The 19,257-nt window shown below is 38.8% G+C and overlaps 1 protein-coding gene and 1 long non-coding RNA gene across 2 annotated transcripts; one reads left to right on the forward strand and one right to left on the reverse strand.

Moving 5' to 3' along the window:
- The first annotated feature begins 595 nt into the window (after positions 1 to 595).
- Positions 596 to 19,255, forward strand: LOC139434170 (uncharacterized). The gene is made up of 3 exons (XR_011643586.1): positions 596 to 929; positions 5,228 to 5,393; positions 19,188 to 19,255. It is a non-coding gene; the product is annotated as an uncharacterized lncRNA (long non-coding RNA).
- LOC117449608 (uncharacterized) lies at positions 1,670 to 4,356 on the reverse strand. Its single transcript, XM_034087383.1, has 6 exons — positions 4,320 to 4,356; positions 3,971 to 4,140; positions 3,384 to 3,405; positions 2,451 to 2,789; positions 2,245 to 2,345; positions 1,670 to 1,786 (listed from the first exon to the last, which is right to left on the reverse strand). The coding sequence occupies exons 1-6, from the start codon at positions 4,354 to 4,356 to the stop codon at positions 1,670 to 1,672; spliced, it is 786 nt and encodes a 261-aa protein (XP_033943274.1).
- Positions 19,256 to 19,257: the final 2 nt, after the last annotated feature.

Consider the following 19,257-nt stretch of genomic DNA (forward strand, 5'->3'; position numbering starts at 1 on the left):
ATAAACTGTCGAATGTCAAAATGTACCTATTTACTGCTCAAAGTGTGTTTTTTATTGTTGTTTTTTTGTTCTTTTCCAAATGATTGTTTCGGCTTTACATTTTTAAAGTTGAATACATCCCGAAAGACTAAGAAATCCAGAAAATATTCACTTTTGAGATGCTGGAACCCAGTGCCGAGCCGTGACTTTTATACCTCGGCGCTCTGACCTCTGAGTTATTTTGGTAAAACTACTGGAAAATATAACTAAATATATTTTAAAGAAAATATATTTTTTTAAAGCTTTTAAATATTATTTTGTATAATATCTTAGAGGGCTCTGCCAGCTCGCCACTGTTACTTAGATACTATGTTATAAGAGTAACCTGAGTTTGCATTCAAGTCTTGCACTAAGAACCAGTAATACCTTATGGTTTAATATGTTGATGTCATTGTCTTGAGTTACAGGATGCTGTATACAGACAGTAGGAGGTTATTCCTTCAAGAAAAGGGGACATGTTGTGTCCTGTTACTGTAGCCAGAGGGCGCTGTAGGACAGAGAGTTGATATCGGAAGCCTGAAGGTGGAAGTTGGATAAAGAAGAATAAGGATTGAGTAAAGGATAGCACACGACAACAAGAGGACATACCCTCCATTACAAAGTGCAGCATGATGGATGTGGCTGGGGTGGAAGTGTTCTTAGGAAGGTTCATGGATAAAGAGAACTGAGCCGTGTCAGAAGCAGGACTCTGTTCATTCCTATATTCCCCGATGTGTTTTGACAGAAATACGACTGAACTGACTCGACTTCCAGCATCAGCCTCCATGGCGTTAGAACAGGACCTATTATTGGAACTGAACCCCTCAGGTAATCTGAACAACACAGCAACTGAACTCTTCAGAAAGAAAGAAAGGACGATGGTTTTTGGGAACAAATAATCAAACGTATTGGTGAGTAATGGCTATAATGACTTTTATTTAAAAGCCTCCATGGCGTTAGAACAGGATAATGACTTTTATTTAACATTGTTGATATTTTCTTGTCATTTTATTGAGTAAATATTGTTGCTTCTGCTAGAGAGGATGTGCGGTGTAGCAGTGAAAGGAGGCTTGTTGAATTGTGTTGTTCGGTGTTCTGGCTTTAGTAATGGCATTCATTCTCGCTACATCAGAAACCTGTCTGTGATGCAGCGCCCTGTTATACTGCGTTAATGTTTCATATTAATGCTTCTATAGCGTGACGTCATAATAATGCTATTAGGAGGTGGATTCATTCAGGTAGACACTATGAAGGCCTAGGTGTGAAATCTACGGCCTGTTACTGTTTTCAACATAACTCATTTGAAGATATTGTGAGACAAAAAAACAATAATTAGGACGCAAATAAAGAAACATGTTTTTGTATGAAATTCATTAAAGGTCATTTTTTTATTATTAATTTAATCTTGATCAAAAGCCAAACATTGTATTATTATCTCCCACCGGCCAAGCAAATACACTAATTAGTAAAAACCCTAAACATATTAAATTCATATTTAACAAGGAAAAGCATCACATTCTCTATCTTCTATCAAAATGATCGTAACGAATTGATTATTCAGATCATTGTTGCAGCTGAATTCTGTCGCACGAGGACTTTGAGGAAAGAAACACACTTTTCTCTGATAAAAGCCGCACACAGCAATTCAGCTTTAGAGCTCATCCCTCTCCTCCTCCTCCTCCTTGTGGAAGACGTGTCCATCCGGCTGCTTCCTCCAGGCCACTTGGACGTTGTCTTCCAATCCCTGGGCCCTTAGGTTCTTTTTCGCCTGAGACACAAAAACTCATTATAATTATCGTTCCAGTAAAAACAGATGATCTCTCTTTAGCTCACTCATCTGAAATGGTAGCTGTTCCCCTTATGTCTTCCAGTGTGAAGGCTTACCTCAGGTTATGGAATAGTATTTGTACATGTTCCTAATGCATTTGGTGGCATGTGGCTAAGTTTCTGCTCTTTACTTCTGCACATATTTACACGTCTTCTTACTAAATGCTTGGGTCCTGTTATTTGTGGCCAAAGTATTGAATGGATAATGGATAGAATTTCATTCATGTTCATCTTGGTCCATTTCATTCATATTGAAATTAATTTACGTTCACTTTGGTTGAATTAATTATTCTTTAATAGTGATGTATGTGTTTCCTACCTCTTTCGTCTCTTGTTCTCATGTCATGTGACTTTCCTTTCTGGTGATGTTTTTGCATCAAAGTAGAAAACATGATTTACCTCCACCAACATCGCAGCCAGAAAAGCGGGGTCGTTCAGATCCACACCGTTTGGTTTCTGCACCCTCACCTTTATCACTTGCATTGAAACAGGCACAACAGCTAGAAACACAAACAAACTTCATCAGTCACAACGTTTATGGTGTCTTCTTTTTCAGCAGACTCAATATCATCACTTGCTTTGACGTAGCTGTGAATGTTACTCACGTCCGTAGCAGATGAATGGTTTCTCCAGGCCACAGTCCAAGTCCTCCCATTTTCCAGAGTTGTCGAAAGCTGCAGCCACACAAACCTTTAAAGCTCTGAGGTCAGGTTTATTTACTTTCCAGTACTTGAAGGAGGAGTTGCTTCCATCGGACCACTTCCAGGAGTCTCTGTAAAGGCCGATCCAATAACGATAACCCCCTCCAGGTAACAGATCAACAATCTGCTGGCTCTCCGCCGGGTTTCTCACACTGGCCAGGTCTGTGTGGTGTTCTCTGCAGTAGCTCTGGGCCTGAGTCCATGTCATGTATCTCTCAATGAGAACAAATGCTGCATTCGGCCCTGAAAATGGACCCCAGAGAAGCTGAGTAGAGGCACCACGACATACAGCCTGACATCAATGCCACATCTCTGGTGGTATTTATGTCTTTATAATATAAAATATTACATTTAAATCCCACAAATGTGTACTTTGTAATTTGTAGTTCTGGGGTTTTTCAACAGATGAATGTTGGCAATAAACTTTAGTAGTATCAGTGATGGAGAAGTATTCAGATATTTGAGTAAAGAAAGGAGTACAACGATGTGAAGACACTGTGTTACAGGTTAAAGCTTCATTCAAATGATATTGATCCTATATTGTTCTTATTCTGTTTAGCACAGATGTATAAGATGTAAAACGTACCTACAATTCTGAAACAAGTTTGCAAAAAATTGTATATACATAATTTCCTTTTACGTTATCATTTAAATGAAACCATGTGTGAATTTGAGTGAAAAGGGAAATGTCTTTAGTGGAACTGCTAACAAAAGAAAAAAAGTCACAAAGAAAAAAGGTTGGGATCCGCTAGTTAGATAAAGATCAATGCATCGTATTTCAGAAGCTTAAAATATGATTTTAAATGTGTAATATTAATTTTAAGTTTATTTTCTTACCTGTGACATCAAAGCAGATCGCCTGGAGGAGGTTATTACAATCATAATTATACCATGTTCCATAATAATAAAAAAATGTGCATTGTTCATCGTGCCCGTTGCTTGGTTGTCCAGTCTCCCATGGTCTGAACTCCGTCTCCCCCGGTCCGTAGAAGCTTGGGTCTGACATCGACCACCTCCAGGTGTCCCGGTCATCGTGCAGCCCTATCCAGGCTGACTGAAAGCAAGACATTGTTATATTTAGTACATCCTGTTGAAGCTTTTAAAGCTGCTGCTTGAGAACATGTGTATGTTTAATAAAGAGAAGGTTTGCCTTTATGAGACCAGCCTTGGTACGTGGTGATCTAAAGGGAATCCCCTCAAGTCAACATTCCTTCACAGCCTTGTTACTCTGAACCTCTTCCACTTTATTACAGGGTTTCATGCTATAGCTTTGGCTTAAAACATTTTCAACTCTGTTTTAATACTCAGGTTTCCATAGGACTTTAAAACAGGTTTAGCTTTCTGTGATAATCTCTCCTTTTTAAATTTAACTCTAAAAGAAATGTAACTCATTTGAATCGAAAGACAGAGAAGAGTGACCTCACTTGGTTGTGTTGGCCTGCCATGTCGTTCAGGAGCTTCACGACCTCCATGCTGTCTACAGTGGCCAGGTCTGTGTGTTTCTCTCTGCAGTATCTCTGTGCTTCAGACATGCTCTTTGCTTCAGAAACAAAATGGTACTGACGTTCAGCATGTGAGGAGACAGCGCTCAGCCCTGCAGAGACACAGACACTTTGATTAGATTCAATATCAACTACTGAACCGACTTCTCCAAAGTACATTGAAGTTAAACTGTAAATTAAATAACTTAAGTAATTGTCAGACGGAAACCAAAATAGAAAGTACTACAAATTGCTAATGGGATAATATATTTTATATAAAAATAATAATTACCTGAAAGAGCGATGATGATCAGAAGAACCTTTTCCATCCTTGTCTCTTCTCTGTTCCTCTCTTTTGGAATGACACTGTAGATGTGCAGCTGTTGACATTCAATATTAGGTCAAATGCAAAGTGGATATGGGACTGACACCTTTTTTACATCAGGATTATTCACTTACATTTGCCCATGCATTTACAAGGAGAGACCAATAGAGTAATGTGGGCGTAGCACTGGTGATGCAGCAGGAAAACCAAATTCATGCCCATAAACAAAAAAAAATACAAAAAGTCTGAAACAACGCTGATCATTTCATATAATGAGAAACTTTTACAGCTTACAAGCTAATATATTTAAAAGATCACAAAACCGGTGTAAGAATTATTGCACTAACTTCCAGCTTCATACTTTGGGTATTCCAGTAAAACATTTGTTCATGCTTTAATGTTACACAAACTTCCTTTTTCTTTGTGTCTGTTTCAAACGCTTTGTTGTAGCTGCTCAAAAGGATTTTACTTTAACGGCAAAGGCTTAAGTCCATGTTCACCCTCTGATGGTGTTTACTGCAAACCAACATGAACGGAGACACATTCAGAATGTTTAGAGCTGCTTTACAATTAAAAAAGCTTCATATTTCAAAACCTCACTTTTCAAAAATCACTTTATAGGCTAAAAGGCATTACCTATATTTAAAAAAAAAAAAAGCGTCTTGTCATCCAGGATCTTGCATATATTCCGGCCAAACATCTCTCACCAAAGATCTTCTGAATTTCCCCCAACAAGAAGACAGACCCTCCATTACAAAGTGCAGCATGATGGATGTGGCTGAGGTGTTCTTAGGAAGGTTCATGGATAAAGAGAACTGAGCCGTGTCAGAAGCAGGACTCTGTTCATTCCTATATTCCCCGATGTGTTTTGACAGAAATACGACTGAACTGACTCGACTTCCAGCATCAGCCTCCATGGCGTTAGAACAGGACCTATTATTGGAACTGAACCCCTCAGGTAATCTGAACAACACAGCAACTGAACTCTTCAGAAAGAAAGAAAGGACGATGGTTTTTGGGAACAAATAATCAAACGTATTGGTGAGTAACGGCTATAATGACTTTTATTTAACATTGTTGATATTTTCTTGTCATTTTATTAAGTAAATATTGTTGCTTCTGCTAGAGAGGATGTGCGGCGCAGCAGTGAAAGGAGGCTTGTTGAATTGTGTTGTTCGGTGTTCTGGCTTTAGTAATGGCATTCATTCTCGCTACATCAGAAACCTGTCTGTGATGCAGCGCCCTGTTATACTGCGTTAATGTTTCATATTAATGCTTCTATAGCGTGACGTCATAATAATGCTATTAGGAGGTGGATTCATTCAGGTAGACATTATGAAGGCCTAGGTGTGAAATCTACGGCCTGTTACTGTTTTCAACATAACTCATTTGAAGATATTGTGAGACAAAAAAACAATAATTAGGATGCAAATAAAAAAAAACACATTTTTGTATGAAATGTCATTAAAGGTCCTTTTGTTATTGGTGATTTAATCTTGATCAAAAGTCAAACATTTTATTATTATCTCCCACCAGCCAAGCAAATACATTCAATAGTAAAAACCCTAAACATATTAAATTCATAACCATATATAACAAGGAAAAGCATCACATTCTCAATCTTCTATCAAAATGATCGTAACTAATTAATTATTCAGATCATTGTTGCAGCTGAATTCTGTTGCATGAGGACTTTGAGGAAAGAAATATGCTTTTCATTTATTTAAGGCAAGGCAAGGCAAGTTAAGTTTATTTATATAGCACCTTGTTTATTTATATAGCACCTTTCAGCACCAGGCAATTCAAGGTGCTTTACAAAAATGAAAGACATTCAGATAAAGGCATTTAAAAACAGTAAAAGATAATAAAAGAAACATTAAAAGAAAAACAAAAAATGAAAGACATTAAGAAAAAATACATGGATAAAAGTTACAGTGCAGTTTAAGATGTGAATAGTTCAATTAAAAGCAGCGACAAAAAGAAAAGTCTTCAGCCTGGATTTAAAAGTAGTCAGAGTTGCAGCGGACCTGCAGGTTTCTGGGAGTTTGTTCCAGATGTTTGGAGCATAATAACTGAACGCTGCTTCTCCATGTTTAGTTCTGACTCTGGGGACAGGAAGCTGACCAGTCCCTGAAGACCTGAGAGATCTGGATGGTTCATAGTTTAGCAGGAGGTCAGAAATGTATTTTGGGCCTAAACCATTCAGTGCTTTATAAACCAGCAGCAGTATTTAGAAATCTATTCTTTGACACACAGGAAGCCAGTGTAAAGACTTCAGAACAGGAGTGATGTGATCCTCTTTCTTAGTGTTAGTGAGGACTCGAGCAGCGGCGTTCTGAATCAGCTGCAGCTTTCTAATAGATTTTATAGTGAGACCTGTGAAGACACCATTGCAGTAGTCCAGTCTACTGAAGATAGTTTTCCAGTCGGTCTAGTAATATGCTGTGGTCAACAGTGTCAAACGCAGCACTGAGATCTAATAATACTAACACTGAAGTTCTGCCACTGTCTGTGTTTAAGTGGATGTCATTATAGACCTTTACAAGAGCAGTCTCAGTGCTGTGGTTTGGACGAAAGCCTGACTGGAACACATCGAAACAGTTATTTAAATGCAACCAGCTGTTAAATTTAACAGCTTTTAACAGGTCTTATGTCTGTGACCCCTCCTGTTGTTCATTGATAAGCCTGAAACATGCACTTGTCAAGGATCAGAGGCACATTTTGCAAATATGGCAGTAGCCATCGATCATCTTAAGATAAGATATACTTTATTGATTGGAAACATTTTCGTTACAGCAGCATGTGTAACAGTTGTAAATATGCAGTGGTTTTTATTTGGAAATCATTTAGTATAATCACACAAATTCTGTGTTTTATATTCAACAATTCTGTGTTCTTTATTTATTGAATGTTCAATACCTGACAAGGCCGGAGATGAAAAACCTGGGTCGCAGGTTCCTCAACAGTGCATTACAAGACATCTATCAATGTGTGTATACCTTCACCATTAAACTGTCATATTCTGCACATTTCTTATACTATCTACAGACATCTTATAAGAGTATAATACATATGTATAATGTCAGTTAAAATAAATACTTCTACATAGTTAACATTGCAGGAAAGGTGATTGTCAAGTCCCAAAACAAACTATGCAATATTTTAAACGTTAAGTACTTTGTCAGGCTTAATATTTATCTGTAGATACCCCCAAAGCTGTTTTCTTATTTAAAAGAAGACCTTAACCTATAGTACTCTTTAATGTTTGAATAAAGCCTTATTAGTTTGTCTGTTTTGCACATCATCCTATTAATATCTTTGGACATCCGGCACTAAACTGTTTTATTGTAGATATCACTTACAGTATCTTCTTGATATTTTCTATTCTATATTTCTATCATTGACCTTCTACTTTCCCCCAATGAAAGTATGTACTTTTATGCAGGGGCGGACTGGCCATTGGGAATACCGGGAGTTTCCCCGGTGGGCCGGTGCTGTGTGTGGGCCGGAGGGCCACCAAAAAAAAAAAGATTCTTTTTTTGCCTAAATCCTACCGGCCCACATTTGTAAGTGTTCTGGCCCAGCCCAGCCCAGTGGGGTGTGGCCAGGGTTGGGTTGTAATGGAATGTAACGGCGTTATGTAATCAGAATACAAAAATCAATTAACTGTATTAATTTGAAAAACGAGTAATCGGATTACAGTTACTTTCGTAAACCTGAAGTGAATACATTTTGGATTACTTATTGGAATTATTGGTGGAAAGATTTCCTCACAACATTTAATATTCATTACTAAAGGTACAGCCTTGTCTGGTGCCTTGCTCAAGGGCACCACGGCAGGGCAGGAGGTGAACTGGGACCTCTCCAAGTAGAAGTCCACACTCCAAATAGGTCTGGTCGGGGACTTGAACCGGCGACCATACGGCTCACAGTCCAAGCCCCTACTGACTGCCATAGATTTAGTCCCTAATTTTGACCAAAATTGACCAGATTGATGCATTTAACTTCAACATTTAAAAAAAAATCTGTTAAATTGTCTCACCCACATTGAGGATGCTTCGTACGTCGCCCATGTTTTATTCCATGTGTCAAGTCAGGCAAATTGGGTCCAAATGTTATTGCATCAATGATCTGTTAACATTAAAATCACTAAATATATGCCGTAACTATTTTGCTCTCGGCAACTCAAGGGCTCAGGTAATGTGATTACTATATGAATAATTGTCCAAAATAACATTAAATGCATAGGGTTTTTTGTTGTTTTTTGTAACATACTTTCGTCGCCGGCCGGCCGATACATGCCGCGCATTAAGTGGGCCTGTCTGTCAATTAATCCCCGGGCCACTTTTCCCCCCCAGTCCGCCCCTGCTTTTATGTTTTCATCAGATATAACATATTCAATACAAAAATTCAATAACATGCTTTAACCACTAGGCGGTGTGGGTTAAAAAACGGTCAAGTTTAAAGTGTTAACACAATACATTATACTTTCCACTATAAGTTTCCAGTTTAGTTTATGACGGATGTATTTTGTTATGGACACATATATTGTTTTGATATTTGTAACCTCAAACCGACAAAAATATGTTCTTAACATGACCCAGTGGTCTAGTTAATGCAACATATATTATCATATATAAATATGAATCAACAAATATTCAAATGAACTCTTATTTTGAAAATGCAGCTTCCTGTGTTCGAATGAGCTGCTCCGACCCTCGGTCCTGACGGACTCCAAAAGTCAGACATAATGCAACATTATACAATCAAACAAATAAATAAACACAAGGATAATTGTGTCTTATTGTTGAGTAAATAACAGTGTGTGGTTTAGAAAACAATACAGATTTCAGTATTCTGAGCCCCTACTCTCCCCCTAACTGACGGCAACAAAAGTCCAACATTATACAATTAAAATAAAGAAGTAAAAACAATAAGTGTGGCTTGATATTGAGTAAGAAAAAGGTTGATAAACGCTGTGAGAATGGATCTGCGGAGAGCATTTCCCCGCGATCCCAACTCGTCTATTAACAACGTTTAGGGAGCTCTATGCAAGTCAATGGGACTCCCTGATAGTTGAAAATTGACGCTAAAGGGTCATTATATTTTATACACTGCTTTTGATAGTGACGCCAAGGGATCCTGACATAACTTCACTATAGTAAGAGTTGGGAGAGAGAATGCGTTGTTCCTTTATAATCTCCTTTAGTTTAGGATACACTCAACCACCCTTTTAGAAACGAAAGGCGAAAATGTTGTATATTTTTTAATGTTGTTCACTGTTTTTCATGTTTATAAATCATCACCACAAAGAGCAAAGTATCTACATGCGCTTATGGTAATACTACTACTACTACTGTTTCCTCATGGCAGACGCACATCAATAACATCCGCTGGCCAATCATTAACAGCCTAATGTAAGTGCAGTCAGATTCTCTTCGCACCTGAGTCCTGATGTATTCTCCTTTGCATTTTCTCTTAACCCTATGATGTTTAACTCAGAAGTTAAGGAATAGTGGTTTGGAAAAGACGATAGGATAATCTTTTGAAATTAAACCGCAACCTGTGAGGTAAAAAAGGTCATCAATGCAACTTGTTGGAAAAGTATCACTCGTCACCGGCTTCAGCTTCAATATCAGGGTCCATGTATTTATTATCCTCTCCAGAATGGAAGGAGTCATCACATACAGAGCATCAACTAGTTCCTGAACAGTGTCCTTCACACGCTGATATCCAAGAGAGGGAGTTACAGTCACAAGATACATGTATACCGGTTCAAAGCAGTATTCAATGCTTCGTTCAGATTGTCTAAGACCCACGTAAGCAATAAACATGACAGCCATATGTGTATCTCCATAGAGGCTGAATCATCATGTTAATCACAGAGCTGTCATATGCCTAAAACAGTCCTGATGCTCTTCTAGGTAATCAATCATACATCCTGTCATGTACACAGCTACAGTTGGGCCTTTGTTATCATGTTACTCTGATATTGGAAAAGTACATTCGGTATTTTCCCAACACTTATTCAAGAGCCACATTACACTGAAGCACTAATGGCAAAAGAAGGAAACGGAGCTAAAGGGAAGAATCACATATACATATTCAAAGTTCTGTGGCTTTCATTGACTTCCTGCAGACCTACAATGAATTCATCAGTCCATCTTTGGTCTGTTCCCCTTTTCGTCCTTTGCATACAGCTGATACGCATGTTTGTTTCAAAGTTTATGTGGGTGTCATTGTAAAAGTAGTGTGTTTGTTTTACATGTAGGCCAGTTTGTTAGGAAATACTGTTGCCCATGTCTTGACCAGGGCTTCATTGGATGATACGTTGTCCATTCTCAATGGGACTTGAATAATTGTTTAATAATAATACATTTAAAAAACATTGCGTGAGGACATTGCATTTGTTACAGCAAGAAAAGAGCCAACGACAGCTTAATGTTAACAAGAAGCATGCTTAGCAAATATTAAAGATACAAAAATTACACAATTTACTAAACACACATCCTGTAACAGCTATTTACGGAATATTTATATATTGCACATAATTGGTATTGCACAACAAGGGGTGTTATAGTCTTTGTTGTTATGTGTGGGGGTCTACCAGGGACCATGAGGGTTATACAGTCTGACCGCTGCAGGAAGGAAGGAGCTGTGAATATCTCTCAGTGAGACATTGGGCACAAAGCTGGCCTTCCTTACCAGTCTGTTCAGTCTCTTCCGATCAGCAGCCGAGATGCTGCAGCCCCAGCAGGCCACACCATAGAAAATGGCTGATTATTTATTTAATCGTTTATTTAGCAGGGACAATGCACATCAATGAACACTTAAAACAATCAAATGTGTCAAGCGTAAATATGCCAGATTTAGCTTGGGGCTAATTTCCATCCGCAGTCCCTCACATACAACATTTAAGAAAATTACATTTTACAAACATGGCAAAAACAAATACATGATAATGTGCAAAAAGTGCAAAAGAGCAAGAGCAGCATACAAGTATTTAACACATGGTAATACAATATGGCAGCAACGACATATAAAGTGCAAGAGAAGATACAAGAGATACATAAAGTGCAAGAGATGATACCCCTGTGTTAAAGTGCATTAAGTCAATCCCGTATCTCAGTTGGGAGACAATTACAGAACGAGCTACCTTTAATTGAAAGTATATTTTGTCCAAAAGTGGTCCGTCTGCGGTGGACTTCACAGTCTCCTCTGGTTTCTGACCTAGTGCAGCGTCCAGTGTGTTTTTGTGGATGAAAAAGGGGGGGGGGGGTCAGTCCATGTACACATTTATAAATAAAGCACATACTTTTAAAAGACTTGAAAATGGTCAAAACTCAAGAAATTGTGTTTTCAAGGTGGTATGAATATGGCTTTCTGTCAAACACCTTGATAGCTCTCTCGTACAGCTGTGCTATGGGTTTAATGTGTGTGGGACAAGCAAACGACCAGTTTGTAAAACAGTATTCAATGTGGGATAGAATCATACAGTGGAGGTATGACTTTGCAGCATTGACAGTTAAGAAAGGTCTAATTTGTTTAAAATGTTGTAAGTTGAATGGTATTGGATACTTTTTTGATGTGTTTCTTAAAAGTCAAGTTCGAGTCCAATATAATAATAATAATAGATTTAATTTGTTAGCACTTTTACAGGTGCTCAAAGACGCTTTACATATAGTGAAGAGAAAATAAAATAGATGAACAACAAATAAATATATAGTTAAAGTTAAAGTCAAATAATACAAAAACAATCACACATTAAAAGCCAGATAAGTGTGTTGAAGGTGGTGAGGTCAGTGCAGTCTCTGGTGGGTTGTGGGAGTGAGTTCCAGAGGGAGGGGGCAGCAACGGAGAAGGCTCTGTCCCCCTAGGTCTGGTGGTTGATGCGGGTGGGGATGGAGAGGAGGTTGGCTTCTGATGAGCGGAGGCAGCGGGAAGGGGTGTGGTGGTGCAGCAGGTCTGTGAGGTAGGGGGGGTGCTGATTGTTGAGGGCTTTGTGAGTAATCAGGAGGACTTTGAAGTTAATTCTTTGACGGACGGTGAGCCAGTGGAGGTTCTGGAGGATGGGAGTGATGTGGTCTCGGGAGCGGGTGTGGGTGAGGAGGCGGGCAGCAGAGTTCTGGATATGTTTATTGAGGAAGTTGGATGGTATGCCGTAGACTCTAGAGGATGCTATTGCAGTAGTCGAGTCGTGAAGTGATGAATGCATGAATCAGGGTTTGACTCCAAGATACTTGAAGTGGGAGACTAGTTCTATTTCTGCTCTGTTAAAAATACTTTGGATCCTTCAATTTTGACTGGTCGTTTACTGAACATCATGCATACTGTTTTTTTTTACATTTAACTGTAAGCAAATGTTGTTCAGCCAGTGTTGAACCTTGTCCAATGCATTTGAGAGATTAGATCATTTCAGTGTTTTCCCTCTGAATAAAGATGACCGTATCATCGGCATACATTTGCACATTCAACTCAGGACATACATTAGGCAAGTCATTGCAGTGAAAAAAGTAACGGTCCAAGAACGGAACCTTGCGGAACCCCAACAGGGTTGACAAGGTAGGGGGATTTGGCCCTGTTGACCAAAACACACTGTTTTCTTTTCGATAAGTAAGACTCAAACCAATGTATAGAAACTAGTGCTGTCAAAATTATCGCGTTAACGGCGGTAATTAATTTTTTGAATTAATTGCGTTACAATATTTAACGCATTTAACGCATGTGCAGAATGGCCCGCCCCATACGTGCCACCAGTGGCAGCGCCAGGGTATGGCTGGGGTAGGCTACACCCATACCAAGAAATGGCTTAGCCCCACCATGAAAAATTATGTTAAAGTAAGCAAAATAAAGTCTGCCAACTCGCGCGGAGTAAATTGCACAGACGGCAGTTAGTAAGATTGATCCTGTGATCAAGGAAGACAGCACCTATATATGGGCTTGTGTCCAACATACATTTAACCTTTTCCACAAAGACACAGTTAGCTGTCTCAGTGGAGTGGTGAGCACGAAAACCAAACTGCATTGGGTGGAGTGGAGCGAAACCTTTGTCTAAATGTTTGGTGATTAGTTTTGACACCCATTTCTCAGCTATCTTAGAGACACAGGGGAGGATGCTGGTAGGTCTATAATTGGACATCATTGCCTTATCCCCAGATGTAAAGATCGGTGTCACCGTGGCCACGTTCCAGGATGATGGAACTTTCCTCGTGCTGATAGATTGATTCACTGGCATAGTGATTGGTTTTATTAGACCGTCGATATGTGTCTTTATAAAGTTTGTATCGAAATCATATGCATCCCTAGCCTTAGAACCTCTTAACCCTGAGATCATATGTTTTACCTCAACCTCTGTGATTTCCTCCAGGTAAAAAACGGGGTGTGTATCCACAGTCGGGCTAGGTGAGACCTCAGATGGGGTCTTTTATCAGGGCATCATTGATTTTTTATTCTTAACATTATTTTCCTGTTTGGTATGTTTACCTAATAGTTGATTTAAGATTTGCCAAACTTTTTTACAGTTACCTTTCGCACCTTCAATTATATTGATGAAAAAGTTAGCTTTGGCCTGTCTTATTGTTTGTGTTACTTTGTTACGAGCATGAGTGAATTGCTGTCTATCAGTGGATAGTCCGGATTTCAAGCTCTACTTTAATAGTGTTGTAACTTGTTTTATTTAAGGCATTAAAACATTTGATTATTTGATTTCTTGATATAAGTTAAAAGGTACGTTTCACAAGAAATGCTTTTATTTTGAAGTGCAAGTATGTCTCTTCCTCTGTCTGCTTCCTGTTAGAAAAAATTGAATAAGAGCATGTCGAGTGCATTTTCTCTGTCTTCCACCGTTCTTTTTGGAAACTGTTTAAGGAATATAAAGTAAAGGTTCAGTTTGAAATAGACTGTGCTTGGTTCTTCATTCGAAGCTTCTATTACACAACAAATAGTTGGTCACTAGATTTTATTAGATTCCTGCATTGTTGATTCAGCCAGGGAAGATGATGTTCCTTCCTATCCCTAAGGCACCCTCTCCTTGAGAAGGAAGACATTGTGTCATTCATTTTAGATATGAACAGATCACTGTTTTCACCAATATCTTCAGAGGACAGAGCGTCGCCCCAATCAATCATTTTCACTGCATCCATAAAATGTTGCAAGAACCGAAGGCAGGGGTTTTAGGTGTGGCCATGAACCTTTTTTTTGTGAGTGTCCTGGTAAAAAGAATAAGATTATGGTCAGAAAGACCAGTCAGTAAGTTGTAGGTTTAAACTATTCTGTCAGCTTTGCTTGTAAATAATAGATCTATAATAGTCTTGGAGGTTTTGGTTATTCTCGGTTGATCCATTAGTTGTGTTTATCCGTGATCTGTTTTAAGTTCTTTCTATTTTGTCTATCAATCCAGTTTATGTTAAAGACTCCTAAAATAATTAGCTCTGTGTTGGAGTCACAGGAATTCAGCATGAGTCTTACCTGACCATAGAAATCCACCTTAGTGGTGGGTTGTCGATATAGGCAAATCATGGTGAGGGACATTTCCTCAGAAAGTGTGATTTCCATACCAACACTATCAAACTCAATATTAGCTGGGAGTGTAATCTCCCTACAAGTAATGGTTTTCCTCACATAAAGCAACACACCCCCTCCTTTTCCACAACAGAGTCATAAAATGTCTGAAGGAGTGCCCCCTACACCCAGAAAGACCTCAGTCTCCTCAGCAGAAAGAGTCGGCTCTGTCCCTTCTTGTACAGAACAGCAGAATGATCAGTCCAGCCCAGTTTATTGTTCAGATGAACACCCAGGTATTTGTAGGATTTCACAATCTCAATGTCCGCTCCCTGGATTGTCTCTGGTGTGGGGGGTGTTGGGGAAACATTTTTAGGCCCATAACTTTGACCCAGTTTATCAGTTTGACCTCGCTGAGATCAGGCCTGAAACCTTGGGCTGCTTTGCTCTCAGCGTTTTGTCTCCCTGTTCCTGCCTGTTGGCGTCAGCTGATAGCAGAGTACTCGAGTCCTGGACTCGGACTCGACTCGAGTGCCGATTTTCATGACTCGTGACTCGACTCGCGCACTGATTGATGGGGGCTTGAACTTGGACTCGTGAATTCTCGCGCAAGTTAAGCCTTGGTTAAGCCTGTTCTCAATAAGGCCACTAGATGGTGCTGTGCCTTTTTTGTCTCTTCAAAGCGAAATCCATTTCAAGCAATGCACTTGCTGTGTTCAAAATAAATACACTTAAAAGATTATTTCTATATAACATATTGAAGGGTTTACATTAATATACACAAGGTTTGCTGCCGATGCTAAGTTGAATTGATTGTAAGTGTACAAACAAGACATATACCATACAAATTCAAGTACATTAGTTGGACATTAAGCACTTTAATTTGTATGTACATGTATGTGTATTGTACAACAGTGTAAAATACAGAGACATATACATCAAGTACATCAATTGGACATGAACCAGGCTACAATAAAGCACATGACAAGGCAGGAACAGTGTTTAAAATGCGGGGAATAGTGCATCAAAGGACGGACTAAAGACCTCCAGCATGTGTCCCTAACATGTGCACTTAGGTTATATCCATCATCCAGGAAAGAGAACGGGAAATATACCTTTGGCCAACACATTCTCACTCCCAACTCGGCCGATGTTGACGTTATGTCAGGATCCCTTGGCGTCACTATCAAACGCAGTGGGGGGCCCTTTAGCGTCAACTATCAGGGAGTCCCATTGACTTGCATAGAGCTGCCTGAACGTTGGTAATGGACGAGTTGAGATTGCGGAGAAATGCTCTCCGCAGATCCATTCTCTCAGCGTTTATCAACCTTTTTCTTACTCAATATCAAGCCACACTTATTGTTTTTACTTCTTTATTTTAATTGTATAATGTTGGACTTTTGTTGCCGTCAGTTAGGGGGAGAGTAGGGGCTAAACCACACACTGTTATTTACTCAACAATAAGACACAATTATCCTTGTGTTTATTTATTTGTTTGATTGTATAATGTCGGACTTTTGGAGTCCGTCAGGTCCGACAGTCGGAGCAGCTCATTCGAACACAGGAAGCTATATTTTCAAAATATTTTCTATTAACTAGACCAGTGCTTCTCAAACTTTTTTCAGTAATGTTCCCCCTTTGAAACATTTTCTCAGCCGAGTACCCGCTGACCTAACCCGAACATTTTTGATCGACAAAGCCTATACAAATAATTCCAATATAGTGATGTTCCCTCAGTGTGTGATGTATTACCTCCTTTATGCATGCATTACAACAAACTAAGGATATTTTCATTTTATGCATGAAAAAAAATAACATAACGAAACAAATTTTAAACTGATTTTTCCAAGGAGTCTTTCAACTGAAGTAATATCTGTTTAACAAACCAATGAACAAAATGATATATTATGCAAAACTATAAAATACAATACACAAATTTGACATGTTTATATGAGGACCCCCTTGGTGGTTCTAGGAATATTTTATATACAATTGTGTTTTCAATTTAACTTATTGTACCAAGATTTTTTTTTTTTTTAAAATCTCACGTACCCCCTGCAGTACCCCAACGTACCCATAGGGGTACGCGTACCCCCATTTGAGAATCACTGAACTCGACCAATGGGTCATATTAAGACCATCTTTTCTGTCGGTTTGGTGTTACAAATATAAAAAATATATATGTGTGGATAACAAAATACATCCATCATAAACTAAACTGGAAACAGCAGTATATTTTATTGTGTTAACACTGTAAACTTGACAGTTTTTTAACCCGCCTAGTGGTTAAAGCACATTATTGAAGTGCATACAAATTAGGGGGAAAGTAGAAGGTCAATGATAGAAATATTTAACAGAAAATATCAAGAAGATACTGTAGTGATCTCTACAATAAAACAGTTTAGTGCCGGATGTACAAAGATATTAATAGGAGGATGTGCAAAACGGACAACAATTAGGCTTTATTTAAACATTAAAGAATACTTTAGGTTAAGGTCTTCTTTTAAATAAGAAAAAAGCTTTGGGGGTATCTACAGATAAATATTAAGCCTGACAAAGTACTTAACGTCTCATATATTGCATGGTTTGTTTTGGGACTTGACAATCAACTTTCCTGCAATGTTAACTATGTTGAAGCATTTATTTGAACTGATATTATACATATTTATTATACTCTTATAAGATGTCTGTAGATAGTATAAGAAATGTGCAGAATATGACAGTTTAATTGTGGAGGTATACACACATATTGATAGATGTCTTGTAATGCACTGTTGAGGAACCTGCAACCCAAGTTTTTCATCTCTGACCTTCTCAGGTATTGAACATTCAATAAATAAAGAACACAGAATTATTCAATATAAAACACAGAATTTGTGTGATTATACTAAATTATTTACAAATAAACACCACTGCGTATTTACAACTGTTACACATGCTGCTGTAACGAAAACATTTCCAACTTGGGATCTATAAAGTATATCTTAAGATGATCGATGGCTACTGCCATATATGCAAAATGTGGGGGGGGGACCCGTTCGAATCCAGTTTTGGATAGTCTGCCGTGGTTCCATCATATTTCAAAGTGCTGTTTGACGCTCGGCGTAACCCTCGGCGCACTGCCACTCAAACATCCATTGAGGACTAATCACGGGGTTTGTACTACATACGTCCAGGGAGCTCTATAGAAGTCTATGGACATCCCCGAAAGTTGAAATTCGACGCTAAAGGACCCCCCCTTGCGTTGGAAAGTGACGACAGGGACCCTGACATAACATCAACATAGGCCGAGTTGGGAGTGAGAATGTGTGGATTTGGCCGCTCCAAGACCCCCAAAGGACGGACTAAAGACCTCCAGCATGTGTCCCTAACATTCACTTCCATAACCTTGCACACCGTGAGTGCCCGGGTACCCGCACTTAAGCACTCCCCCACAGACTAAACCCAGATATTCACACCCGCCAGAACCTCATGCCCCTGGTAATTCTAAAAGGGGGGTGGATTTCGTGGTGCTTTGATGCCCGCCCCTCAGCATCCAAATTCGGCCTTCTTATTGGCACCACCACACATCCATAACCATGCGCCCCATGAGTGCCCGGGGACCCGCACTTAAGCACTCCCCCAGTACTTAATTCAATTGAATACCAAAAGTGAATGTTTAAATTGGTGTTTTCTTTCATAAGGTAATTGTACTTACTGGAAACAGTTAATTATGATTAGTAAATTAAAAAAATATATGCTAATGATCATGTTACTCATTTAGCTCTAGATTTCGAACCAACCTTTTTTTTATTTCAAAGAAAAAGATTGCTGTATAATTAACTGTGGATATTTATGGCCACAACCTATAATCCTGAACATTTGTGGGACCACTTTACAGATCTTCTGTAAGCAAAGATTTGTTTAAGATAGCTTTATTGTTACCCATTCAAAAAAGACAAGTGAAGTCACAGATTTTAAAACGCTATTCTCGACCCTAAGTTCATAACAGAAAGAGTCAAATATGTTTAAAATCTGAGTTGTCATTTTACAGACATTTATTTTATAATTGTGGTCATGGGGTTAATGCTTGTTAAGGGCATGAACCTTATTATAATGACCCAATGATGTTTCCTTATGATATGATATGCATGTTTAGCTTCACAACTATAAGTATAACAGAAAATCATCTAGGTTATAACATCTGCACTGCAGCTCTTGTTGTGAAAGGTCAAGTTAAAGCTTGTATTTGTCTGTGTGTTGACATGTGTGGATGTATTTCTGCCTACAGCTTGAGCGGAGGGTCATTATGTAACGTTCATTTTGTCGGAGACCTTTATGATTTCTTTATCACAGGTTGAGGAGTTTGGTGGTGTAGAAGAGGAAGTTCAAGAAGTCAGCAAACCATGTCCAACACCAACAGGTA

This window comes from Pseudochaenichthys georgianus, chromosome 7 (genome assembly GCF_902827115.2).
Source record: "Pseudochaenichthys georgianus chromosome 7, fPseGeo1.2, whole genome shotgun sequence".
In the NCBI taxonomy this organism is placed as follows: domain Eukaryota; kingdom Metazoa; phylum Chordata; class Actinopteri; order Perciformes; family Channichthyidae; genus Pseudochaenichthys; species Pseudochaenichthys georgianus.